Here is a 27,921-nt window from a genome sequence, read left to right as displayed (position 1 = left end):
GGAGTTTTCAACCCTACCCCTCATCCTCCAGGGGGGAGAAGAAGGGCTGGAAATGAGTTAATAATTGATCATGCCTACATGAGGAAGCCTGCATACCAATTCCAATAGTACAGAGTTCAGTGAGCTTCCACATGGGTAAATATATACACACCCAGAAGGTGGTATACCCCAATTCCCCATGGGTAGAGCTCTTGCCTTCAGGGTCCTCCTGGATCTTGCCCTTTATATCGTTTCATCTGTATCCTTTATCATGTCCTTTAATAACCTGGTAAATGTGTTACCCTGAGTTCTGTTGGAACTTCCAATCTATAGCCAGTTAGAAGCACAGGTGACAATCTGGGCCTGCAACTGACATCTGAAGTGTGTGAGTATTAGGGTGGGCGTTGGGGACCTGAGAGAAACGAATGCTTGAACTGTGGGATCTGACATTCTCTCCAGGTAGACCGTATCACAAATTAAATGTAGGATACCCAGATGGTATCACAGAGACTTGCATGTTGTTGTGGGGAAACCCCTATACATCTGGCAACCAGAAGTATCAGAAATGAAGTGTTCTGTGTAACAGAGACATACAGAAGACAGACACACAGCTGGGAAGGACTAGGCTTTTCCCTATATAGGAAATAAAAAACTAAGTTTTTCCTAAATGAATCTGTACCCTTTTGCTGTAATAAACTATAAATATAAATGTAATAGCTTTTCAGTGACTCTTTCTAGCAATTCACTGAACCTGACACGCTTATCATCAAGTGTCACGAACAGTCAAGTCTCCACATATAACCAATCTGCTACAACTGATTAATTTCATTTGCACCAGCAATACCACAATAAGCTAGATTTGAATCAAGTGTTAGGTAACACTCAAAATTGTCTCAGCATGTCAACAGGCCATGCACGAACAACTTCAAAAAGGGCAGGAAAACCAAATGCTACAGAATCATAGGGATTGCAAATTTAAGAAACACAATAACTAGAAAGCAATAAACACAGACTAACCTGAATCAGTCCAGATTTCTTCTCTACTCCTAAGGGTGAATATTTAGTTTTTCTTCTAATGTCACATCGGCATATTGTAATCTATAAAACCAACTAATTATCTCCATACCCCAACCCAGCTTCTCCAGCATTCTCACTAGTCAGTGTCTCATAAATTAAGTCGCTTGTGCTATTTCATTCCTCTGCCTGTTGCTATTCTTGTTTTCCGCTGTGTCCTAAACCCTAAAACCCACGTTAGAAAGATGGGTTATGACTTCCTCTTTTCTTACCATCCATATGAAACCCAGCAAATTTATCATTGAAATATTTTTAGAGTCTTCTCTTATCTTCCTAATATCTAAGCTCTAAAACTGGTGCTAATTTTCTCTCATCCAAACTACAACCTCCAATTTGTCCTCTTAATTCCCCTTTCCCCTAAAATCTACACGTCACTTAATGATATGACCATTCATTCATTCATTCATTCATTCATCCAGAATACAAATCAGACCTTTATTCTTTGGTATCAGATACATAAAGGATATATGGCTCTTAAAGTGGTAGAGGAGATGTTGTATGATCCAGAAACTGCTAAATTCCTGCCATATTTATCCCCACTCTTTGTTTTTATAACTTACTCTTCCATCTTTCTAGTTTTACCAACTCCTTTGCTGGTTCTTCCTCTCTTGCTGTCACTGCTCAAATGCAGAGAATTTCTCAGAATTCAATTTTTAGCCTTTCCCCCATATTTTCATGAATCCTTTAAATACTAATAATTCTCAAACCTGTATTACCTTTTCCTTCTTGGAATATTGCTACGGAGAAACAACAAATAAATCAGAATCAATATCTCTGCCCTACAATAAACTCATCTTTCTCTACCAGTCTCATCCTTTTGCTTTACTCCTGATGGTTATGGCATTATATTATCAATGATGACTGCTAAATCAGAAACTAAAGTAATTTTTACTTTTCCTTCACTTTGATCCTTTCCTCTTCAAGTTCTACTTATTTCATCTATTAATATTCAAAATCTTCCTCTCAATCATTTACTTCAGACCTTCATCAACTTCTTTAAACCAATTATGATAGCAAAATAAACCTACTTGTATTCATACTTTCCCCATTCCAAACCCTGAATACCTCTTCTAAGTTATCTAACTATAACAGATATGACTTCACTCCTCTATTTAAAAATCTTCAATGACTCTGTACTGATCACTGGAGAAACCCCAAACTGCTTAACACAGGATTCAAAACTCTACAACTTAACTCCTCAGCAAATGTGTTGGGTTATTAACTATCTGTATTCTCCAAACCCTCCAAGTATGCTCCTGAGTCTTTAATATCTTTCCTCATATACCTGAAATGACTTTCCACTTAACAAAATAGCACTTGTCACAGTTGTATCACATTAGACGGATTACTTAACTACCTGCCTCTTTTACCACGTTTGTAAGAGGGAAATAATGATGGTACCAATCTCATTTTCATAAGGAATAAATGAGCTAATATATGAAAAGTGCTTAAAATAGTGCGTGGCACATTTTCAACCCTTAATAAATGCCGGCTATTCAAATAATCATCTTTGCTACCCCTGTTGCCATTCTACCGCCATCCTTCTCCATGTGAAACTTATTTCAAATGTTACTTTCTCAGTGAAGCTTTCTGGTTGCCAGAAAGGTTATTTTACTGAATTTCAAACTCATTTGTAGGAAATTACAGAAATAGGTTCAGCATAGCAAGTCATCAACAAAAGCTCATTCCTTTCAACACTTTTTACCTGCTACTAATGTTAAGGTCTTAGAAGGCATGGTCTGTATGTCTTCTTTATCTTTGAGTCAACAATTCACAGCACTGTCTTAGGTGGTTAATAATCCATGAGTATTTGCCAAACTTAACAGATACAATTATAATTCAGTACTTTGCCATTTAATACCCCTGGCTTTCAAATAAACATCATCGGTAGATGGTGGAAGCTTTCATTTAGCTGTAATCATTATGCCATAAGGTTCTGGGGTAAAAGTCTTGAGGGTAGTATCAGATATTCTGTTTATTTTCCCTTTAATCTTAGCTGATGGAATGCTTAGAATTAAATTTAGCAGAAAATTCATTTTTTTCATTGTTTTTTTTTAATATTTTATTTATTCATGAGAGACACAGAGAAAGAGAAAGAGAGAGAGAGAGAGAGAGAGAGAGAGAGAGGCAGAGACACAAGCAGAGGGAGAAGCAGGTTCCACACAAGGAGCCCGATGTGGGACTCGATCCTGGGTCTCCAGGATCACACCCCAGGCTGCAGGCAGCGCTAAACCGCTGCGCCACCAGGGCTGCCCGAAAATTCATTTTTTGATATAATTTTACTCCTTCTTGCTTTTTTTTAAAAAAGATTGAGAGAGAGGGGGGTGGGGCAGAGACACAGGCAGAGGGACAAGCAGGCTCCATGCAGGGAGTCGGATGTGGGATGTGATCCCAGGTCTCCAGGATCACACCCTGGGCCGAAGGTGGCGCTAAACCGCTGAGCCACCCGGGCTGCCCTCCTTCTTGCTCTTTTTTGACTTTTGCTAAGTCATTTTTATATTCATTTTGAAAATACAGTATATAGCTAAATAGGTTCCACTTAATTTTTATGACATTTCAGGTTAATATGTCACAAGTGGCAAGTTACTTTAGTTGCAAAAAGATTCCTTCCTAAGAGCTTAAAGTTCTAAAATGAACTAGAGGAATGTGGTTCAATGTCAGTAAAGATGCATTTCCTTTATCCCAATGATAAATTACACACATAGACATATGTATTATGTATGTATATAAACAAAGCCAGGATTATAAAAACACAAACATACTACAAATCAGAAAGATCTCTTAGCTGGAACAAGAGAAAACAAATCAATGCTAGATGAACACTAGAATCAATTCTAGATTCATTGAAATTCATTCATTATTTTTCTCCATGGAAGAGTAACATTTTGCGCCTTGCTACATTAAGGAGAATTTTCATTTTATCTAATAAAAAACTCTGCCAGAATACAGCTAGTAAAATTTTTTTTTTAAAGGTTTTTATTTATTTATTCATGAGAGCCACAGAGAGAGGCAGAGACACAGATAGAAGGAGGAGAAGGCTCCTTGCAGGGACTCTGGGATCACGCCCTGAGCCTAAGGCAAGTGATGAGTCACCTAGGCTCATCCGAAAATGCCTTTAAATTTAAAACTATACTTGATATTCTTCAACACTGTACCTCCAAAAGTTGTCCTGAGAAACAGTGTGGTTTCACAGAAAGCACATAAGATCTGCCACTGGAAGATTTCAGTTGTTTTTTTTTTTTGTTTTGTTTTGTTTTGTTTTTTAGAAGATCTAGTTTTGAACATCAACTTTGATTCTTTTTTTTTAATTTATATTTATGATAGTCACACAGAGAGAGAGAGAGAGAGAGAGAGAGGCAGAGACACAGGCAGAGGGAGAAGCAGGCTCCATGCACCAGGAGCCCGACGTGGGATTCGATCCCGGGTCTCCAGGATCGCACCCTGGAAAGGCAGGCGCCAAACCACTGCGCCACCCAGGGATCCCTCAACTTTGATTCTTACAAGCTCTGCAACCTTGGATAAATCACTTAATATGTCCCTAAGGTCCAGTTTTTTATTCTGTAGAATGGCAACATAATATCTATTTAAGAATCAAATGAGATTTTTTTTAAAAAGATTTTATTTATTTAATTGAAAGCAAGAAGAGGGAGGGAGAGGGATAAGCTGACTCAGTGCCAAGCACAGAGCCCAATGCAAAGCCTGTTGCAGGGCTCGATCCCACGAGCATGAGGATCATGACCTAAGCTGAAATCATAAGCCACTCAGGTGTCCCTAAAATGAGATTTATAGAAATATGAAGGTCCTTTATAAAGTTTTTACCTCTTTATAAATATTGATACTTAAGACAATATGTGAAATTTCTCTAAAGTTAGCATTTTTGCTATCTGAATAACTTAAGATACAAAGTTAATATAACCTTAATCCTATTTCGAAAAACAGCCACACATTGTGGAAGCTTCACAATAAAACATATGCTAAGACAAAGCCTAAAAATAAATAAATAAATAAATAAATAAACAAACAAACAAACAAACAAACCCTTCCAGTCCCATCAAGAACAGAGTCCCAAACCTAAGCTTCTGCTTTACTTACATTTATGTCCGTATGATATATGAGGACACATAATGCTGGCAAAATCTGAGGAAAAAAGATAAACAATAAATAACAGTAGATTGATGAGTATGTCTTTATAAAAATGAATAACTGTGATACAGAAAGTAGTAAATACTACTTGCAGAGCAAGAAAAGATAATGTTAAATTTGTTTGAATTTTTATTAGGAAAATGAAAATCTGATTTCAATTCAATCTAAAAAACCAAAACCAAAGTTCAGATGTCCAATTTAAATATCCAAATAAAATCTGGCAAAGATTAATGTACCTTAAAGGAAAAATAGTTGTTTTTAGTAACTTTATGACATATGTTAAGTGGAAAGAATGGAGATGCAACTATACAGCACAGTTATCTAAAAAAAAAAGCTGTTTTTTTGTTTTTTGTTGTTAAAGATTATATTTTTAAATAATCTCTATATTCAACGTGGGCTTCAAACTTACAACCCCAAGATCAACAGTCACATGCTCTACTGACTGAGACAGCCAGGTATCCCTAAAAAAAGTTTTTTTGAAAACTGTCCTTTTACTTACCTGCTTAAAGAATAAGATATGATTTTATTTAATTAGCTACTTCAGTCAAGTTAAAGGTTCTGACTTAAGATTTAGTAAAGAAGATTATAATCAGTACAAAGTATACAGTTTATTTGCTGAATTTAGGCTTTACAGATTTTTTTTTTTTTTTAAACTTGGGAGGGAGGAAGTGGGGGTGGAGGAGTCATACTAAGTACCCTTTCCATAACAGCAAAACCCAGAAGCTGGTGAAAGATGTCAATTATAAAGATTCATAGTTAACATTTTTCAACACAGTCAAGTGATTAAAGGTTGCACAGAATTTTTAAACATTTAAAATACTCAGATCTATTTACAAATTAAATGTAAATAGAAAAGTTTTGACTTTGTTTAATTAGATCTAACACAAAGTATGTCACACATTTAAGAAAACTGATTTTGTCAGAAATTTACGGAAATTTCAATTGGACTTAAAGCAAATTCATTCAAGAACATATATATTCATATAAGTATACTAGTTTTATCTGTAGCAATCTCTTATTGTTTTAGTAGTAAACCAACAATGCAAAACCTCTGAGATTTGGTTTTCTCCGATTGGATTTTTCTTTTTGAAAGCAGTTTTTTTTTTTTTTTTTAATTTATGAAAGTAGGCATTAAAAAATAAGAATTAGGCTGGACTAACATTTTGTCAGGTGCCATAAGATACTCAACTTTCATTTCACAGGAATAAAAAATTAAATATATGTTACTTAAAAAAAATGTCATACCTGCCATAAAATCAGTATATGCATTATTTCATTCCCTGTGCATGAAAATCTAAAGCATAAACATAGGGAAAATATACCATCTGGGCTTTGCAATTCTTCATTTACCTCCTGAACTGTCTCCATAGGCGGTGGGGGGTCCTTATTCCTGCAGAGATTGACAATGACCCATGTGACGTTCCGAAGGAAGGTGATGGGAATGGAGGGATTGATGAAGGACAGAAGAGGTTTGACAACTCCCAGTGATATGACATAATCTCTACATTGAGGACCATCACCTACAGAAATGAAAATTGTATTTAAAAAAAAATTACATTCAGGATGAGAAAGTCTGAAATGTATGCAATGGCTCATGTTGGGACACTGATGTTCTATGTTTCCTCACCATTAGTCAAGGGCATCAAGTATTGCTGTTTCTCCAGATTTTGATTTGGAGAACACAAATTTAACCTACTAATCCCGATAGCAAATTGCATATCTGTTTCAAGAGGTACCATCTTAAGGTAGTATTTATGAGGCAAGAAGATAGCCAACCCATGTTGATTAGAGGCGTGGACCCTCTAATTTTATTAGAGGAAACATAGGATGTAATGGCTATGCCAATGTAGGAAAAAAGTTAATTAAGATTCTTAATTGGAGTCTTTTTAAACCTAAATCCAACTTACCTATAATGTTTCCCAAAGCCCATACTGCTTGTTCACAAACATTCTGATGTGGTGAATGGAGAAGTCTCAAAAAAAGAGGTACGGCATCTATTAATAAAAACAAATATTGATACTGCAAAATGTTGAAGAGCTTACAGATTTCAGGCTAAATAAGCTGATAAAATGTACACAGCCTGGCACACTACGGTTACCCACTTACAATTCACTGAATGAATAAATGTGGCAAATACCCTTACCCTAAAAAAGTTAATTTTAGTATTTTCCCCTAGTAATATTTGAGTAACACGCCTACTGGCAAGATTTAAAAGTTGCTATTATATCAGCAACTAAAAAAAAAAAAAAAATTTTTCCTATAATGAAAAAAAAAAAAAAGTTCCGTCCCCCTCACCCCAAAACACATAAATTTAGAATAGAAGACTTTAGCCAATGTAATCTCAATTATTGATATGGGATTTTAACTAAAGATCATTCCCACATCTGGCTTACCTTATATGTTAAAATAATTTATCATTATAATCCTTACTCTTACATAATTTATATGTTAATAAGTTCTAAAATACTGGTATTATACTCATTCTAGGTAGGAAACTAAGCATAAGCTAGATCATTTTTTCTTAAATTTCAGTCAATTGTGTACTACTTCCAGGATTTTCTGTTGTATCTCTGAACTTACTACTTCCAGGATTTTTTGTTGTATCTCTGAACTACCTGTATTATTTACTTAACACTTAAGACCAACTCACACTTTAAATGGTTTTGAGATATAATTTACACACAATATATCTGTTTAAGTAAACAATTCAATGATTTTTAGCATTTATACAGAGTTGCATAGTTATCACTACAGTTTAATTTTACATTTCTATCACTCTCAAAACAATGCCATACCCATAGCTGTCCTACTTGCTCACTCCTCTAGCTTTAGACAACCATTTAATTTCTCTCTCTATAGATTTTCATATTCTGGATATTTTATATAGACACAACTGTATAATATGTGGGTTTTTTGTGTGTGTTTGGGTTCTTTCAATCAGCATAATGTTTTTGAGGTTCATCTGTGTATAGCACATATCGGTGTTTCATTCTTTTTTTTTTTTTTTTTTCGGTGTTTCATTCTTTATTGCTGAATAGTATTCCACTATAGAACACATTGTGTTCATCTACTAATATATCAGTTAATGGATACTGGGATTGTTTTCATGTTTGGGCTACTATGAGTAAATAAATGTGCAACATCTATGAATAAGTCTTTGTGTGGCCACGTTTTCATATCTGTTGGTTCCACCCAGTAGTGGCACTGCAGGGTCAAATGGTAACTCAATGGTTAACCTTTTGATAAACTGTTTTCCAAAGAGGCCCACCATTTTGCACTCCCACTAGCAATGTATGATGGTTTCAACTGACCTCACATTTGTAATTTAATTTTATCACTTCTATAAATAGAAGATCAGCATCACTTACCAGAATTACAAATGGAAAATAACCAAAAAATTAAAAATGCAAATAAAACATTCTTATTAAATTGTACCTACTAGTTTCTATTAAAAGCCTAGTCTAAAATCTGCTACCTTTTTAGTACAGCTAATATCTAACTGGGAACTTTCTCCTTTGATATTTCTGAAATATCTGAGAGAGAGCAGTATTTTCACCAACTGACTCAATGTAATTTATTGCAATATCATATACTACCTAAAATCATCTTCAGTGCCACCTAAAGTCGGTTAAGTGTCCCATACATTGATAGTACTTGGTGACATTTAGTTTTTTCAAAGAGCTTCTTTTGTCAGTTTGGATCAACAGACTAATCATAGTTACCCACCCTGAGGTGGGCAAAATATGATAGCCATGGGAAAGATATCAACCATCAAAAGTAACTCATAAAATTCACTAGTTTAAAAATGTTGTAAGATAAAATTCAGTCTTTACAAAAAAACTCCACTTCTTTGCCTTTATTTTTAAAAAACTCCCAGCAAGTAAAGATGTTAATTTACTTACTAGACTGTACAACAGCTTGAGTCTGTGCAGAAGTTCCTGATGCTATATTAGTTAACGCCCAAGCAGCTTCAAACTGTAACGAAGGACTGTAAAACACAAAAAATCTTGAGACACATAACTACCAGTTATATTTATGACCACAGACCTCTACAGTTATCCTTTACCCTGTTCTTGAATTTCATCTTGTTATATCCAATTGCCTGTTGGATATCTTCACCTGACTATCCTAATGGCTTCCAAAGTCAGTCAATATAAATCTACTTATTTATGTCCACTGATAGTTGCAACATTTAGCTAGTCATTATTTTCCTTGACTCCTTCCTCTCCAATAAACATCTAATCAAAAAGTCATGTCAATTTCCCCCCTAAACATTTCTTATATTTATAGTATCATTCTCAAAATCACTGAACTAGCTGAGGCCCTCACCATTTCACTTGAATACTATCATGACTTCTAGACTGGTCTTAAAGCTGGGACCCCAGCTGATCCACTACATCATCTGCTTTATATATATTGGAGCTACTACGAGGTTTCAGATTTTACTATCACAATTTGGAATTGTGATAGAAGACCTCACAAAGAAAGTGAAAACTGAACTAGCCTATTAAAGACAGATAAAGAAAGAAATGCACTAACAACTGGAATACAAAAAAAAATATCCCGAGTTGAATGACCATGATGTGTACAGATGACAAGGAATAGATCAGGAGAGCAGAAGCTAAGAAAGTATGCAGATATCTAACGAGGGATGAAATTGGGAGGGTAGGTTATCTAAGTGTATGTGTGTGGGGGGGTGAGGGGGAGTAGAATTCAAATCCCAAGCTTCAGAACTTGGAATTTATTCTATAGACATACTAAGTATAGAGGGCTACTGAAAAGGAGAGTAAAGAAAATGTTGGAGTCCATGATATAAAAAATGGATAAAAAAGGTTAAAGCCTGATGGAAAGACCTGTTCAAAGGAAATTATGTACATCAAGTTAGGATAGATGGCTGAAAGAATATAAATTCCTTTAAATAGAAAACCAAGGTGGGAGAGGGTAGTAGTGAGCAAAACCTAAGGAGAGTGAAAGGTTAGGGACTTAGAAAAAAAGCTCTATAAATATCAAAGAAAGACAGTGAGGTTGTTAGTAACATGGTTAGAGGAATCCAAGAAGGAAAAAGATTTTAAGGAGAATAAATGTCAGAGACAGAACATGCAGTGAGGTCAGAAAGGTGGGCCAGATAAAAAAATGGACTAGCAAATAAGAACTACACAATGAATTTTAGCAAAAGGTAGGGTCTAAAGAGGATATCAGAGGCCGAAAAGAAGCAAAGGGATAATAAGATCAAAGATGATGAGTTTATGTTGTTCTGAGTTACAATCAGAAAGGGTTATTAGGTTACTTTATTAAGCTAGTCTAGGTAGCTTGGCAAAATACTGGAAATTAGGGTCTTAAATGAGAAAACAGTGAGATATATAAAATAAAATGATATAGTATTCTAAGATGACATTTGAAAAGTATTTAAGTTACTTAAATAAAGTGTTTTTTTTTTTTTTTTAAGTAATTAAGTTTGATATTGTAGTGTTTTGGGTATATTATTTCCGTTCCTCACAATCACCTAATTTTTACTGAAGAGGTATCTGAGGCTCAAAAACCACTTGGGTTTTGGTCAATAGCAAACTGTAGATTTAAACCAACATCTATGTGGCTCCAAAGTCTATGGGCTTTTACATGATAATGCAATTTCCCATGACAAATCCATAAAGTCAGATCCAAACTACTGATAATTTTGTTTTTGCTTTGGGCAGTAGTTACACAGGCCTATATGTATTTTAGCATATTTTTTGTATATATGCCATATTTCACAGATACATACAAATAAGCCTATGCCAAAGGCTGGAATGTAAAGTAAGAAAAAAAAAAAAGAGAGAGAGAGAGAGAAGGAGATCAAGGGAAAAAGGGGGTCTTTAGAAGTAGAGGAGTAGACCATTTTTTAAACAGCTGAAATAAGAGTGCCTGGGTGGCTTAATCAGTTAAGCCTTCGGCTCAGCTCACGATCCGGGAGTCCCAGGATAGAGCCCCATCTCAGGCTCCCTGCTTAGTGGCAAGTCCGCCTCTCCCTCTCCCTCTGCCCCTCCCCCCTGCTCATGCGTGCGCGCACGCGCGCTCTCTCTCTCTCTCATATTCTCTCACTCTCAAATAAATAAAATCTTAAAAAAATAATAAAGAGCTGAAATAAAACTTATTTTTACTTAAATACTTATACAGAAAATATACATGATTGTATAAAATAAGTATTAAGCACTCTTGGAGGGATGGTTGTAGCACACAATGAAAGTAGAAAGAAGTATTTAGTGGCAATGTTTATATTCCACTATGTAACTAGTCAATTGAAAATTGACTAGATAACATTTAGCAAAATATACCAAATTTTAGTCTAAATGCTCTCAAATGCAAAAACCAGCATTTGTTTAAAAATATTTTGGAGTTCAAATTTATGTTCTTCCCAGTTAGTATTCAAACTGATGAGGTTTAAGATACAGCACACCAAGATATCTCTAAACATTAACCGAGATGGGGCCACACCTCAAAAGATACAAAGCTGTGTTTTTCCCTTTCTATTCTGGAAAAGTATAACCTGATTTTTAATTTACCACAAATAAAAAGAAAGTTATTAGACAATTAGTTATGGCTGGAGTTCTATTAAAGACTTCATAGAAGATCAGTGGACTAGCTGGACTATTCCCAGGGTAAAAGCCACTCAGTTCTGGAAACCATTCATGTTGACTCAGTCATGAGGTTAATCTATATATAGACTCATAAGCAAAGAGTGACTCAAACCTATTTGGGTTGTTTTAAAATATTTCTCAAAACAAAAACAAAAACAAATTAAATAAAGACTATAAATATTTGAGGTAAGTTAGAATAGGCAATAAACAGAAGCTACAATTTTCCTAGAAAATATACACATACTTCAAAAACTAAAAAAAGAAATACTTTAGATCTTCTGATTAGGATCATAGAATTAGAAAATTACATAAAAATATATGACAAATGAAAAACATAACAAATGCGAAACCTAACTGAACCCATTGGTTAAATTATAATCCTAAATTTTCAGTTAAATGAAAAAAGTGAACAGGGACTCAAATCCATACTTACTTATCATCCCTTTCTAGACATTTGACTAGAATTGGTAAAATCCCAGATTTTATTAGGTCATCAATTGGTGGGTTTCTGTCACTGGATAATAGCTTTCTAGAAAAAGCAATATAAGAAATTAATTGCTATAATTTTCAAACTATGAACAAAAATAACAATGTATTACTTCTAGACTACCCGCTCAAACATCTATAATAATTCTCTCTCTGGACAAATTAGTATTTACCTTGCAGCCTGAACGGCACTTAACTGGACCACTGGGTTATCACTTGTGGCATTCTGTAACACCAAATTTAAACTTCAGAAATTTAAAAGGTATCAATTTCAAAATACTCCAAAATGAGAATTAAATTAATAACATACCTGCAATATAGCTTCTAGTGTTACATTTTGCTTAAAAGGAAAAAAAAAGACAGTTCAGGGAAGTTTTTAAACAAAATTACATTTATTAAGTCTATTTTACTAAAGTTACTAAATTAAAAAAAATAAAGTTACTAAATTTACTGAAGTTAATATACACTAATCATTATAAAATTGATCTTATATTAAAAATCAAATTCTCTGATTATAAAAATTATTATAAAAACACTTTATAACATCAAGATAACTTACTGCTTTAAAATCAGCATCAACATCTGAATCTTCTAAACTTTCTTCTTGGGGGACATTTCTTTTTTTCAGTAAGTGTTCATCTCTTTTGTTCTGGATAAGGAGAACATGAATTAAATGTGCATACTACAAACCAATGACAGGCTACATCCTGGATTTGGTAACATAATTAACTGGTAACAGTACAGCTCGCTCTCTCTCTCTCCCTCTCTCTCTCTCTCTCTCTCTCTCTCTCACACACACACACACACACACACAATACACATATTAAATACCAATAGTTCTGACCAATATCATGCCTCCTAATCTTTAATAAAGACTCAAATTTGGGGATGCATTATTAGTATACAAGCCTAGCAAATACATTTTAAATAGTATGCTGACTTTCACCTACTTACTCAAACAAATCAGCTAGATGGGAAAGAGTTCAATGCTCAAATGTTAAGGTTTGTATGCTTGTTGGGAATGTGGGGAATAGGAATTCATTAGCATAAATGCCATTTAGTTGCCAACATCTCAGATATAAATAGTTGTTATTTAGCTCTCACAAACAAAAATTCTCTACTAGCAAATATATTTCTACATCTTATGGGATTTCAATTGTAATGGCAGCAACATGTGCCATTTCATGTAATATATCACTTTGGGTAAATCAATCTTCTTTTAAGTTTATAGTTTATCTATGGAATTAAGTCAAAATAAATTAGAGAAAAGATTGAATGCTTTCTGGGGTACCTGGGTGGCTCAGTCAGTTAAGCGGCTGCCTTTGGCTCAGGTCACAATCCCAGGGTCCTGTGACAGAGTCCCCCACTGGGTTCCCTGATCAGTGGAATCTGCTTCTCCCTCTCCTTCCTCTCCCTCTCCCTCCGCTGCTCTCCCTCTCCCTCCACTGCTTCCTCTGCTTTCCCCCTGTGCTCTCTCCCCCTCTGTCTCAAATAAAATCTTTTTCGTTTTTTTAAAAAAAGACTGAATGATTTCTAAAATCATTTTCAACTTAAAATTTCAAAGGGTATACTATTTGGTCTTCAATACAATATTTACAGAAATTTTTGATTACAATAGAAATTCCTAAAGAGGTATTAATATTGATGTTAAAATTCAGACCAAGTAGAAAGTTAAAACTGGAAATATGTGTATATCTTAAGTTTACTGGATTATCTGCATAAACCTATCTTTTGTCCTATGTATAAGCAAACAGGTTTAAAAAAACTGAGGCTTAATATGTATGCTAATCATTAGATTACCTACCAACTCCCACTTATAGTATACTTCTTTAGCAACTATGCAATCAATTCTACATTATTTTAAAATTAATGCATCTCACAAATATTAAACTCCTTGCACTGATATTTTATAGTATCAAGTGGCTCTCCACAAAATACTTACTAATTTATAGTGGAAAAACTTGGCAGAGAGCATCTTGACCAACTGACAAAGGTTATCATCATAAATAAAGAACAAATCCACATTATGTGCCTTTGGTCTCATGCACTGAGAAAACAGTACTACTTCTGTAGTATTCCTGACCAGAATAACAGCCACCACCTGAGGAAAGTCAGACAAACCTAAATCTGCCATTCTACAAAAACTAGTCTTCAAAAATGTAGTCATGAACTGTTGGATTGAATGAGATTAAAGAAACAGGACAAGTGCAATGTCTAGACTGGACCTTGGATTTACAAAGGACATTATTAGGAACAACTAGCAAAATATGAGTTAGGTCTATGAATTAGATGGTAGATATTTATCTGTATTAATTTGACAAATGCACTATGGTTACATAGGAAAGTAGGTTTTTATGAAATATGCACTAACATATTAAGGCTAATGGGGGCATATGCCTGTAACTTAGCTGTTTCAAGAAAAAGTGTGTGTGTGTGTGTGTGTGTGTGTGTGTGTAAATGAGAGAGAATAAGACAAATATAGAAAAAAAAGCTAACAACAAGGAAGCTGGCTGCTGAGTAAAGAGTGTATAGTGGTTTTTGTACTAATGTAAATTTGAATTTCAAACTCCAAGTTTGAAATTGTTTCAAAACTTTAAATAAAAATATCTACGCATTGTACTTTGTGATTTGTAAAATGGTTAATCTTAAAATTTATTATATTTTAACATCTCTTGGAATTTAAATGTTTCACTATAGTTTATGCCATTCTGCTTTTATTGTTTTCTTTTAACTTTTTTGAGTCTGAATAATCAAGCTTCCAAAGACCTTTCAGAAATTGAACTCCCTCCATTCCTCCAATTCCCCCAGGTATTTCAGGCATAAAAACAATACAAAGCATAAATACAATTAAAACCTCATATATATATGATGCCCAATTCAAGGATAACATTTTATCATAATATACAACGTTTGCAGTCTCTTTTTTTTTGGGGGGGGGGGGAGTAAAGAGGCTCATTTTTATTCCTAATCTGCTAAGATCTTTTTCTCTTCCTTTTTAGCCACAAATAGATGCTTAATTTTATTAAACTGTGCTTCTTTTTGCATCTATTGATATGGACATGAATTTTCTCCCTTCATCTGTAAGTGTGGTAAATTAATTGATTTTTTAATGTTAAACTTAGAATCTTAGCAATGTAAAACTTGCATGTTTACAAGATAAACCTTTCTTGAAAAATTTTAAAGATATTCATTACTGGACTTAATTTACTAATATTTTATTTATTATTTTAAAAATCTATGTTCATAAGTGAAATTGGCTTATAAACATCTTTTCTCATTCTGTCTTGGCCTCACTCTCGATGCCATGGTTTTGCTAGCCTCATAAAATGGGCTGGGTAGTGTTTCCTCTTTACCTTCTCTAAAATCATTTAATAAGGCCGAAATTATCTGTTCTTTGAATGTTTGCTGAAGAACTATCTGCAAGATTACTTTTTCAGGGGGCTGGAAGAGGTTAAATTTATCACTACTGATATAATTTATTTTTAGATTTACTTAGGTTTTTCATTTCTTCTTGACTTAGCTGGGTAAATTATTTTTTCCCACTAGGAAATTGTTCATTTCAGCTAAGTTCTCAAATCTATTGGCATAAAATTACTTATATTCAAACTGTGGTAGATTGTTTGCAAAAATGGCTAGAAACCCCCTTCCCATATCCATGCCTCTGGATAGTCTGGTCTTGCACTAATTCTAGGTGTGGTTTGAAGAGTGCTTACACATTCCTCTTGCTGCTCTTACAATTCTAAAATCACCATGTGAAAAAAACACTGTGCTAGCCTGCTGGAAGATGAGGCTGTGTAGAAGACGACCAAGGTCCATCCAATAGCCAGAAACTTGTGTGAGACCACCCACAGATCATCTAGTCACCAGCTAACCTACTAGCTGACCGGAGGTGAATGAGGGAGCCCAGCAGAGATCAGCTGAACTGGCCCAGGCCAGAGGAACCACTCTGCCAATCCACCGAATTATTAAATGAATAAAATAGCTATTGTTTTAAGCTACTTGGTTTTGGAGTGGTTTATTATGCAGCAAAAACTAAGTGAAGTACTAATATTTTAAAACTTATGCTACAGGTATATTAATATGCCTTTTAAATTGCTATTATTATTTGTTCTGTATCTCTACTTGCTATATATGTCTCTTGTGAAGTACTTTTTTAACTGTATTCCACAGGTTCTGACATGTAATATTTTTCCTATTGTGCATTTCTAGGTAATCCTATAGCCATTAGGATTTCTGTGATGCTCGACGTATTTTCAGAAGTGCTTTATTTCTTTTTTCACAATTATGAGATTTTCCTATCTTATTCCTGGATTTGTAATCTAATTGTATTGTGATCAGAGAACATAAGTCTGTACAATAGCCTGAAATTAACTGATACTTGCTTCATACCAGAACTTCCTGAACTTTCTCAGTCCACAGTGTAGGCCAAAGAAAATACCTGTTGTACCTCCTTTTCAAGTAGTCAGGTCCAAAAAACTTAACAGTCATTGGTAGAGGGTTGTGGGGCTGGGGGGGGGGGGTGTTATGGGGGCATATAAATTGTAAGAAAAAAATCTTACTTCACTCTTAAAATATGTGATTAAAAGGAATGGAGTGCGATCTAATGTTTAATTGTGAACTACTTCAGTACCTAATAGTTCTGTGGTATCTGAAAGATGTTAAATGTCCCTACGTTTCTCTTAAAATTTAGAATATCCCAAAAGTCCCTTTGGGTTCACCACAGAGCCCCATGGTACTTCAATGAACAGTCTGGAAATTATAGCTTTATACTATCATAAAACCATTTTTCATAGGGTTTTTTTTTTTCATAGGGTTTTATATGTGTTTTTTATATAACACTTGCAAATTAACTTTTCTTTCCACTATTAATTGGTATATTTACTACTGACAAGAAAGTCTCCCACAATGATTATGTATGTCTTTGACAAATTCTACCTTGTAGTTTTGCCAATTTTTGCTTCATATATATTTGGACATATGTTATGAAGCATACACAAGTTTAAAGTTATTGTAGTTAGTAAATTGTTTATCAAAAATTAATAACTCCCACATTTGAGTCGAAAGCATCCTAAAATAAGTAAAAAATATAGGGCATGAAAATCATACTTTACTCTTAACAAGACAAAAACTATGTACAAGCCAAGGAAAGATAATCCCTGGGCAGGTTTCTGGTAATCTAATTAATTATTAAATGAAGCTTCATCAAAACCCGTAACTTAAACTGTCCCTTTACTTAACAACCTAGAGATTTTTACCCTCCTGGACAATGTACTTCAATAAATTCAGGATCTATAAAAGCTATTTCTTTCTTTTGTCAAGTGGGAGGAGAGCTCAGAAGATATGGAAACTAACCTAGTTTCAACACCTACTTTATCTCCAAACACACACACACACACACACACACAATTAGATTCATTTCTAAAGTTCCTTTAAAAATCTATTATTACTCTATTTAGCAACTATGTACTTAATCTTTTTTAACTTTCTGTTTTCTGACTAGTAGGGCTGAACCACACAGAATTAACACTGTTGGTTAAGAAGGTTAATTTTGAGTCAACAAATTCTGTATATTGATCTCTATGTAAAGTTTTTCATTCCCAAATTTCTCTCTTCATCTTGAAAAAGTGGCTGAACATTTTATACCTAAATTTGTGGAATAAGTCAGCAATCACTTCTTAAGCATGGTATGAAAAAAAATAGATATTTATCAGCCCCATTCTGAATGTGACATAATTAAATTTGTTCTTATCCAGCAACATACTCATTGTGTTAAATTCTTATCTAGTTTTAGTTCTTGTAAAATTAAAATCTCTTATTTCACAGATGAGTATAGGGATACTGAGAACCTGGTGAAATTAAATTATATATCTAGGAAGTATCAGCTAAGATTTGAACCCTGGTTGTGGCTACAGAGCTGTTTCTTAAATATATATTCTATAACTTTTTTTTTTTTTTAAGTAATCCAACTCTAGCTGCATCTAAATACTTCTAAAGAAGTAGAAAAAAGGGGCACCGGGTGGCTCAGTCAGTTAAGCATCTGCCTTCAGCTTAAGTCATGATCTCCGGGATCAAGTCATGATCTCCTGGGATTGAGCCCCCAGACCCCCGTGCTCAGTGGGGAGTCTGCTTCTCCTTCTGCACATCCCTTATGCTCATGCTCTCTAATAAATAACTTAAAAAATTTAAAAAGTAGAAAAAATACTCAAAAGATAAGACCTTTCCTTCAATATTAACATTTATGAAAGATACTACTGCTGTGTAGATACATGGATATTCACCCACAAGTTTTATATGTTATATTTACATTTTGGCCACTCTCAGGGTATTATACTCTGATTAAAAATTTTATTTTTTATATTTTATTAAAAAATTTAAAAGACCAAAATACTACTGATTTATCAATCATGTAAAAATCTGACAACATAACAGAAATTATTTTTCCTAAAGGATCACTTAACTAATCTTATCAAATGGCTGCTCTCTTTAGGATTCTCTTTTACTAATTCAAGGTTTTACGTATGATCATTTCAAAAGACACAGAAAAAGCATCTGACAAAGTACAACATCCATCTGTGATAAAAACCCTGAACAAACTAGGTTTAGAAGGAACATATCTCAACATAAGTCCATATATGAAAAGCCCACAGCTAACATCACCCTTAATAGGAAAAAACTGAGAGCTTTTCCCCTAAGGTAAGGAACAAGACAGGGATGTCCACTCTTATCACTTTTATTCAACATAGTACTGGAAGTCCCAGCCTCAGCAATCAGACAACAAAAGAAATAAAAGTGGGGTGTCTGAGTGGCTGTCAGTTAAGCATCTGACTCCTGATTTTGGCTCGGGTCATGATCTTAGGGTTGTGAGATTAAGCCCCACTCTGGGCTCCAAGCTGGACGTGGAGCCTGTTGATGGTTCTCTCTCTCTCCCTCTGCCCTTCCTCTCATTTCCTCTCTTTAAAAAAGAAAAAAAAAAGGCATCAAAATTGGTAAGAAAGTAAAACTTTCACTGTTTACAGATGACATGATACTCTATATGGAAAACCCGACTCTACCAAAAAACTGCTAGAACTGATAAACTCAGTAAAGTTGCCGAATACAAAATCAATATACAGAAATCTGTTACATTTCTATGTACCAATAATGAAGCAGCAGAAAGAGAAATTAAGTAAACAGTATTATTTACAACTATGCTCAAAATAAGATACCTACGAATAAACCTAACCAAAGAGGTGAAAGGACTACTTTGGAAACTATAAAACACTGATGAAAAAAACTGAAGACAAGACAAAGAAATGGAAAGATATTCCACGCTCATGGATTAGAAGAACAATGTTGTGAAAATGTCTATATTACCCAAAACTACACATTTAATGCAATTTCTATTAAAATACCAATAGCATTTTTCATACAACTAGAACAAACAATCCTAAAATTTGTATGGAACCACAAAAGGTCCCCAGTAGCCAAAGCAATCTTGAAAAAGAGAAGTAAAGCTGGAGGCATCATAATTCTGGACTTCAGTTTATATTACAAAGCTGCAGTGATTAAAACAGTGTGGTACTGGCACAAAAACAGACACATAGATCAATGGAACAGAATGGAAAACCCAGAAATAAACCCACAACTATATGGTGAATTAATCTTTGACAAAGCAGGAAAGAATATCCAGTGGGAAAAGGACAGTTTCTTTAACAAATGATTCTGGGAAAACCGGACAGCATCACGCACAGGAAACTGGGTCACGTTCTTATACTACACACAAAAATAAATTCAAATGGTTTAAACACCTAAATGTGAGACCTGAAACCATAAAAATCCTAGAAAAGAACACAGGCAGTAAGCTCTCTGACACTGGCTATGGAAACAAAAGCAAAAATAAACTATTGGGACTTGATCAAAATAAAAAGCTTCTGCACAGTGAAGAAAACAATTATGGGTAATCTATGGAATTGGGTAAGATATTGGCAAATGACATTTCTGATAAAGGGTTAGTATCCAAAATATACAAATAACTTATAAAACTCAATACCCCAAATAATCCAATTAAAAATGGGCAAAAGACATGAATAGACATTTCTCCAAAAGAAGACATACAGATGGCCAACAGACACCTATAAAGATGCTCATCATCACTGATCATCAGGGGAATGCAAATCAAAATTACACTGAGATGCCGCCTCACACCTGTCAGAATGGTTAAAATAAAAAACACACGAAAAAATGAGTGTTGGGCAAAGATGTGGAGAAAAAGGAACTCTCTTACACTGTTGGTAGGAATGCAAACTGGTGCAGCCACTCTTGGAGGTTCCTCAGAAAGTTTAAAATAGATCTACCTTATGATCCAGTAATCACACTACTGGGTATTTACTCAGAGAATACAAAACACTAATTCAAAGGGATATGTACACCCCTATGTTTATTGCAGCATTATTTACAATAGATATGGAAGCAGCCCAAGTGTCTACTGACTGATGAAGGATAAAGAAGATGTGGTTTGGGCAGCCCAGGTGGCTCAGCGGTTTAGCGCCACATTCAGCCCAGGGCGTGATCCTGGAGACTCGGGATTGAGTCCCACGTCAGTCTCCCTGCATGGAGCCTGCTTCTCCCTTTGCCTGTGTCTCTGTCTCTGTGTGTGTGTGTCTCCAATGAATAAATGAATAAAATCTTAAAAAAAAAAGATGTGGTTTATATACATAATGGAACATTATTCAGCCATAAAAAAGAATGAAATCTTCCCATTCACAGTGACATGGTTGGAGCTAGAAAGTATTATGCTGAGCAAAATAAGTCAGAGAGAAAAATACCGTATGATTTTACCCATATGTGCAATTTAAGGAATAAAATAAGTGAGCAAAAGGGAAAAAAAAAGAGCAAGCAATAAATCAAGAAACAGACTCTTAATTATAGAGAACTAATGGTTACCAGAGGGGAGGGACTGGGGAACTGGGTTAAACGGGTGATGGAGGGCAGCCCCGGTGGCTCAGCGGTTTAGCGCCGCCTTCGGCCCAGGGTGTGATCCTGGGGAGCCAGGATTGAGTCCCACATCGGGCTCCCTGCATGGAGCCTGCTTCTTCCTCTGCCTGTCTCTCTCTTTCTCTCTCTCTCATGAGTAAATAAATAAATAAAATCTTAAAAAAAAATAGGTGATGGAGATTAGGGAGTGTACCTGTGATGAGCACCAAGTGGTGTATGAAGTGTTCAATCCGTATATTGTATACCTGACAGTAATATAACACTGTATGTTAAGTAACTGGAATTAAAATAAAAATTAAAGAAAAAACTAATTCAGGGTTTTACTAATTGAAGTTTTGATTGAGACAACTGTAAATTTGCAGTTATAAGAATAATGCAAAAATCCCTAGGCCAGGTTCTCTTTTTTTAAAAAAAGATTTTATTTATTTTGAGAGAGAGAGAAAGTGTGTGTGAGTGGGAAAGAGGCAGAAGGAGAGAAAGAATCCCAAACAGACTCCTCACTGAGTATGGAGCCCAACATGGGGCTTGATCTCTCTTCACCTGAGATCACGACCGGAGTTGAAATCAAGAGTTGGAGACTTATAATGCTAGATACTAGTCCTGTATTGGATGTGTGGTTTTCTTCTTGTTCCTAGCTTGTATTTTCATCCTCTTCACATGGGCTTTCACAGAATAAAATTTTTTAATTTATTAAGGTCCAACTTTCTTTTTATGTTTATGCTTTTGTGGTCAACTGTAAGAAGCATTTTGCCTGGCTCTGGATCCTGAAAACTTTCCTCCATTTTTTCCTAAAAGTTTATAGTTTTGTGTCTTACACTTAAGTCCAGGAACCATTTTATGTTTTTGTATAGGCGTGAGAATTGGGTTGAGGTTATTTATTTATTTACTTTTGCCTATGGATTTCCAATTGTTCTAGTACCATTTGCTAAAGAAGCTATTCTTCCTCCACTGAATTAGCTTTGCACCTGCCAAAAGAATGGGTATGTGTGGATTTATTTGCAGGTTCTATCTTCTATTCTATTGAGCAATGTGTCCATCTTCTGCCAATACCATGCAGTATTCATTGCTGTAGCTATTCCATAAGCCTTAATATGGAGTAGTGCAATATTTTAACTCTTTGTTAGGATGTTTTGGGTCTTCTAGACCCTGTGCCTTTCCACATACATTTTTTTTTCCACATACATTTTAAAATAAACTTGTCTGGGGGTGCCTGGTTAAGTACCCGACTCTTGGTTTCAGCTAAGGTCATAAAATTAGGATCATGAGATTGAGCCCTGTGTTGGGCTCCACACTGGGTATGAAGCCTACTTAAGATTCTCTCTGTCGGGATCCCTGGGTGGCGCAGTGGTTTAGCGCCTGCCTTTGGCCCAGGGCGCGATCCTGGAGACCCAGGATCGAATCCCACATCGGGCTCCCGGTGCATGGAGCCTGCTTCTCCCTCTGCCTGTGTCTCTGCCTCTCTCTCTCTCTCTCTCTCTCTCTCTCTCTGTGACTATCATAAATAAATAAATAAATAAATAAATAAATAAATAAATAAATAAATAAATAAAATTTAAAAAAAATTAAAAAAAAAAAAGATGTTGGATATATATAAGTTAAAAAAAAAAAAGATTCTGTCTTCCTCCGTCCCTCCTTCCCACCAGATGTGTGTGCTCTCTCTGTATGTATGTATGAATGAATGAATGAATGAATGAATAAATAAATAAATAAGGTTGTCTGTGTCTACAAAAAATCTTGGTGAGATTTTGATAAGAAATGCATTAAACCAATAGATCAATCTGAGAATAGCCATATTTAGTATGATGAATCTTCCAATTCGTAACCACAGTATATATGTCTCTCCATTTACTTAAGTCTTATTTGATTTCTTCCAACAGCATTTCATAATATTCAGTGTATATATCCTGTACATGTTTTGTTAATGTAGAACACAGTATTTTATTTTCTTCAGAGTGGCTATAAATGGTATTATGCTTGCAATTTTGGTTTCTGCATGTTCACTATTAGCATATATATGCATATATAAGCAACTGACTTTTATGTGTACTCTGTGACCTTGCTGAACTCACTTATTAATTCTAGGAGCTTTTTTGTAAAATATTTAGGATTTTCTACATAGACAATCATGTCATCTGCAAACAGAGACAATTTTATATCTTCCTTTCTAAACTAAATGCCTTTATTATTCAGGACTTACGGCACTGGCTAGAATTCCCAAAACGGTATTAAATAAGAGCAGTAATAGACATCCTTGCCTTGTTCTCAGAGCTTATGGGGAAAGCACTCAGTTGTTCACCATTAAGTATGATGTTAGTTGTCGGTTTTTTGTGGATTTTTTTTTTTTTTGTGGATGTTTTTTATCAAGCTGAGCATGTTCCATCTGTAATTTATTGAGGGTTTTATTAGGAATGAGTGGATTTCGTTTCTGTATTAATTTATATGATCATATGAATTCTATCTTGTTGATAGGGGGAATTTAGGCTATTTTACAAAGCTATTTTACTAAAAGGCCAAAGAATTATACTGTATCTGATTAGTCAAGTAGGACATTGGGGTGGTGTTTTTCATCATGTAATAACTTAACCAACCCCACCCCAAATCTAGTAGCAATAAAATCCTAATGGGATATCTGACTGATCAATCACCAAGAGATTATATAAAGTTTAATATAATGTGCCAAAGTTAAAAATGCCAATGACAGGTTCTGGACTGATTTTCAACTCATGAGGCATTATGCACTCAACAAACATTTACCTTGAGAGACATTATAGCATAATGATTAAGAGCTCGGCCCTGCCACTTATCAGCCGTGTGATTTTAAGCAAGTTACTTAATTCCTATGTAACTCTGTTTATAACAAGATATAAAACAGAAGTACAGACTTCTACCTAAGTGTTGATGCTTAAGTACCTAAATTAAATAGGAAAGTAAGATATCAAGGAGGTAAAAGAAGACAAAAAAGTTCAAACAAAAAGAATGTGAGGCCATAGATCTCACCCTCAATCTGACAGAACAGTATCAATGTTATTCAAAGTATGGTCCTTGGACTAGCTAATACTTCTCAAATAATTTGTTAGGTCTACTACAAGATATGGAGCTTGTGCCAGAAATCAACTATGAAACTAAACAATGTGTTTCAACACACTGTTTTAACACACTCTTTAGTTTCATTAATGTATTTATTTAGGCAGAAGGATTTTCTGCTAAAGGAAGTAGTCCCTTGTTTAATATTTTGACACAAACTCCTTAACTTGTCACAGATTAGTATTTTTGAGTAGTTCTGGATCTATAGTGTTTGTCTTAAAAATTTAATAAATGATTTTTTAAAATAAAAGTTCAATAAATGATTTGAGCATACAGAAATTTTTAAGATATCATAATCAATTTAATTCTTGAATATTTAGCATTTAATAAGTACCAACTATAGGTCCAGAATTTGACTAGGCATTGGATAGACTGGGAGAGAGACTTGGGAGTACCTGGGGTGGGGGAGTATAGTTATTACCCTCACTTTAGAAGATTACAATCTAATGCAAATGGATAGCAAGCTCATCTATGAAACTCTGGAAACTCATTTTCTTTTATTTTCAAGAACCTCAATGTCATTAACAACAATGCTGTGATTTTTCTCTCCTCAATGGAGCTATACAGACAGCAAGGCTAGAAGTAGAGACAGACACTAACTAAAAACAGTAAAGGAATCTTCTCTTGAAGAGCTCTCCACACCTCTAGAGGACTATATCAAAATCAATTAAGCTTTGTCTGAAGTTTAGGTTTTGCTTCAGAATGGTTCACATTCTGTATAACCAGGCAATCTGAAATGTGAAGTAAGGAATTTCTTGAGATTTCTTTAGTTGACTTCAGTTTTGGTTCTTCCATAAGGATTTCTAAGAACTGATTCTAGTGACTGGAAAGGAAATAATGTTATTATGTAGGGAGATGAAGAAGAGATAAGAGGACTCCAAGGTAATCAAAGTGGGATATTTAAAAAGATGTACTCTGACAAGCAAGAAATTTTAATTCTAAAAATTAAGTATAGAAGACAGCACAACTATAGAAGGAGGAACAAATAACCAATGTAAACACAAATGAATACTATAAGCATATTAGAAGGACTAAAAACATTAAAACAAGAGGAATCTGAATAGTAATAATACCAGGACCAATACAAAAGTTTTAGAGTTGTATTCCAAGCATGAAAATTTAAGGGAAAGTAAAGGCCCATATCTGGGGATAGATTGTGTGATGTTAACAGATGTTTTACTCCTACTGTCTCTATTGAGGAGAACAGTCTTTACATGATTAATGAAAAACCAGATGTAAAAGGACACTTACCATTCTATTTATATAAATTCGAACTATGCAAAGTAATCTATAATATTAAAAATCAAGATAATGATTACCCTTAGTGGGAAGGAGTAACTGGAAAGGAGCCTTGGAATACATATCACGTTCTCTTTCTTGATCTAGGAGCTTGTGGTACAGAAGTGTTCACTTTGTGAAAATTCACTAAGCTGTACACTTAGGATATGTTGACCTAAATTCATGATTGCCAAATCACTATTGTTAATCTGTAAGTATCTTTGGAAAGGTTAAGGAGTTGAAAGAACACTGAAAATAGCAAGCATTTTTCAATTATACTAAAGAGTGGGGGAGGAGGAGGTAGTACAGGAAAATGAATTTCAGGAACCATATACCAATGAGCAATGTTGATGCTGGCTAAAAATTCATGACCCAAAGTAGGTATTAAATAAATACTTATTAGATTGTTATTCTCAGAATCAAGACCTTCCTTCTCTCTGAAACTGAGAAGTTTCAAGATGGTAATTTAATATAGGAATTTCAGGAGTGAAGTAAGATCAAGAAAAGGCTCTAATCTAAGATGAACACAAAAATTTGGAAATAAATTTCAAGATCTTTTTTAAATGTACATGTAATATAGAGAATAGTTATGTGTATTTTCTTGACTGGCAATTAAAATACTTGCTTCAAATAAAATGTGTTTGCATGAGCACACAATTTCATGAATGTTAACTACTCTAAAGTCCTCAGGGGAAAAAAAAAAAAAAACAGAAGAAAACACAATTAATCTTAATGGCAGTTTCATTTAATTGGTAAGACATAAGGTCATTCAACTTTATTTTTCTAAAGCATCTTTAACAAGTATGTGTAACTTCTACATGAAGAACGTGGAGGAATCCTGTCTAGCACACAGCCCAAAGAAAGAGCATATTGAGACAAACCAAACCAAACCAAACCAAACCAAACCAGAAGAGTATCTAATTTCATCACCTGTGAGAATTTCAATGCTGGCACTAGAGTACTTCACACAGCACATAGTAAGTACCTCAGTAAATGAAAGCTATCAGAAGTATACACCATCATAAACTATTTAATGATGTATTTTTATGCTGTATGGTTTAGGGATGACCACTAATTTGCCAAAGTATTTTCATTATTCATGTTATACAGAATTTTAAAATCAGAAAAACCTCCTAGTTTTACTTTCTATTACATGCAACCACCCTTACCTTCCGCAGTTCAACTGTCACTTCATTCCGGTGTCGTCGCATTGTCTAAAAGGAAAAATAAAGAATACATAAGTACCTGAATATTGATACTGCTAGTAGATAAATTAAGGTCTGAGGCATTTAATATTTAACATTTTTTTTAGAAGTAATTCATTGTTAAGGATTAAGCAATTGGTCAGTTTTAGACTTCAAATGAACCATGGGAGGTTGAAAAGCTAAGCTGTTGGTTAATTTTGTGGAGAGTGGGAGATGGAGCTTGATTCCCTAGAATCCATTCCCCTCTTCTAACTGCACCCAGATTTCTTTGGGGAATTATATACCCTCTGCTGTGGGCTGCCTTGATTGAGCTGCCTATTGAAGTATCTTACTCTCTCCTAGTTTTGAATAGGGCATGAAACTAACACCATGCCACCAGAACTCTCTCGCCCCAGCTCTGAACCTTGAGCTAAGTGGAAAGGAAAAAAAAAAAAAAAAAAAGAAGGGTAGCACATTAATTTCCAAAGGAAATATTTGGACAAGACAATAAGTAATACCTACATCCTGGAGTTGCACTAGTCCCAGTTCTCAGGTGTCCCTACTTATTCTATGAACTACCCATATTCTTCTAATAAATTTGGAATTGGTTTTGCTTAAGTCCGCCAGAGTTGGTTTTAATGTTTGCAACCAGTGAAATCTACCTCAAGTGATTCTTATTATTTTATTTTTTATTTTATTTTATTTTATTTTATTTTTTAAAAGATTTTATTTATTCACACAGAGAGAGAGAGGGAGGGAGAAGCAGGCTCCATGCAAGGAGCCCGACATGGGACTTGATCCCGGGACTCCAGGATCACGCCCTGGGCGCTTAAACCGCTGAGCCACCCAGGCTGCCCATGATTCATATTTTTAAAAAAGTAAATAATTCATTGTCATGGTCTCAAAACCACATGATAAGGGAAAATAAATTTGGGATAAATATTTTGTATCAAAAGGCAAAGTGTCCTAAGTTTACTGAGAGGCTCTATTAGGCATGGTCTTATCAGGAATGACTGAAATGATTAGATATCCCTTCTCCCCTTGATGTACTGATACGATGGATTATCTTGCTGCATGTATAAGTATGGTAAAATCCTTACATTTTT

The 27,921-nt window shown here is 34.7% G+C and overlaps 1 protein-coding gene across 1 annotated transcript in view; it reads right to left on the bottom strand.

Annotated features, from left to right (window-relative positions):
- Positions 1–27,921, bottom strand: part of KPNA3 (karyopherin subunit alpha 3) — a 92,428-nt gene that overhangs the window by 19,080 nt on the left and 45,427 nt on the right. The window contains exons 2-10 of the mRNA XM_038569436.1: positions 26,801–26,845; positions 12,856–12,945; positions 12,607–12,636; positions 12,470–12,522; positions 12,244–12,339; positions 9,099–9,184; positions 7,104–7,190; positions 6,547–6,716; positions 5,146–5,190 (exon numbers count right to left, since the gene is read on the bottom strand). Of these exons, the coding sequence (XP_038425364.1) occupies positions 5,146–5,190; positions 6,547–6,716; positions 7,104–7,190; positions 9,099–9,184; positions 12,244–12,339; positions 12,470–12,522; positions 12,607–12,636; positions 12,856–12,945; positions 26,801–26,845 (702 nt within the window). The remainder of the gene's footprint in view (positions 1–5,145; positions 5,191–6,546; positions 6,717–7,103; positions 7,191–9,098; positions 9,185–12,243; positions 12,340–12,469; positions 12,523–12,606; positions 12,637–12,855; positions 12,946–26,800; positions 26,846–27,921) is intronic.

This window comes from Canis lupus, chromosome 22, assembly GCF_011100685.1.
Source record: "Canis lupus familiaris isolate Mischka breed German Shepherd chromosome 22, alternate assembly UU_Cfam_GSD_1.0, whole genome shotgun sequence".
NCBI classification, from domain to species: Eukaryota; Metazoa; Chordata; class Mammalia; order Carnivora; family Canidae; genus Canis; species Canis lupus.
The sequence above is the reverse complement of the archived record's forward strand: the minus strand, read 5'-3'. Positions and strand labels throughout refer to the sequence as shown.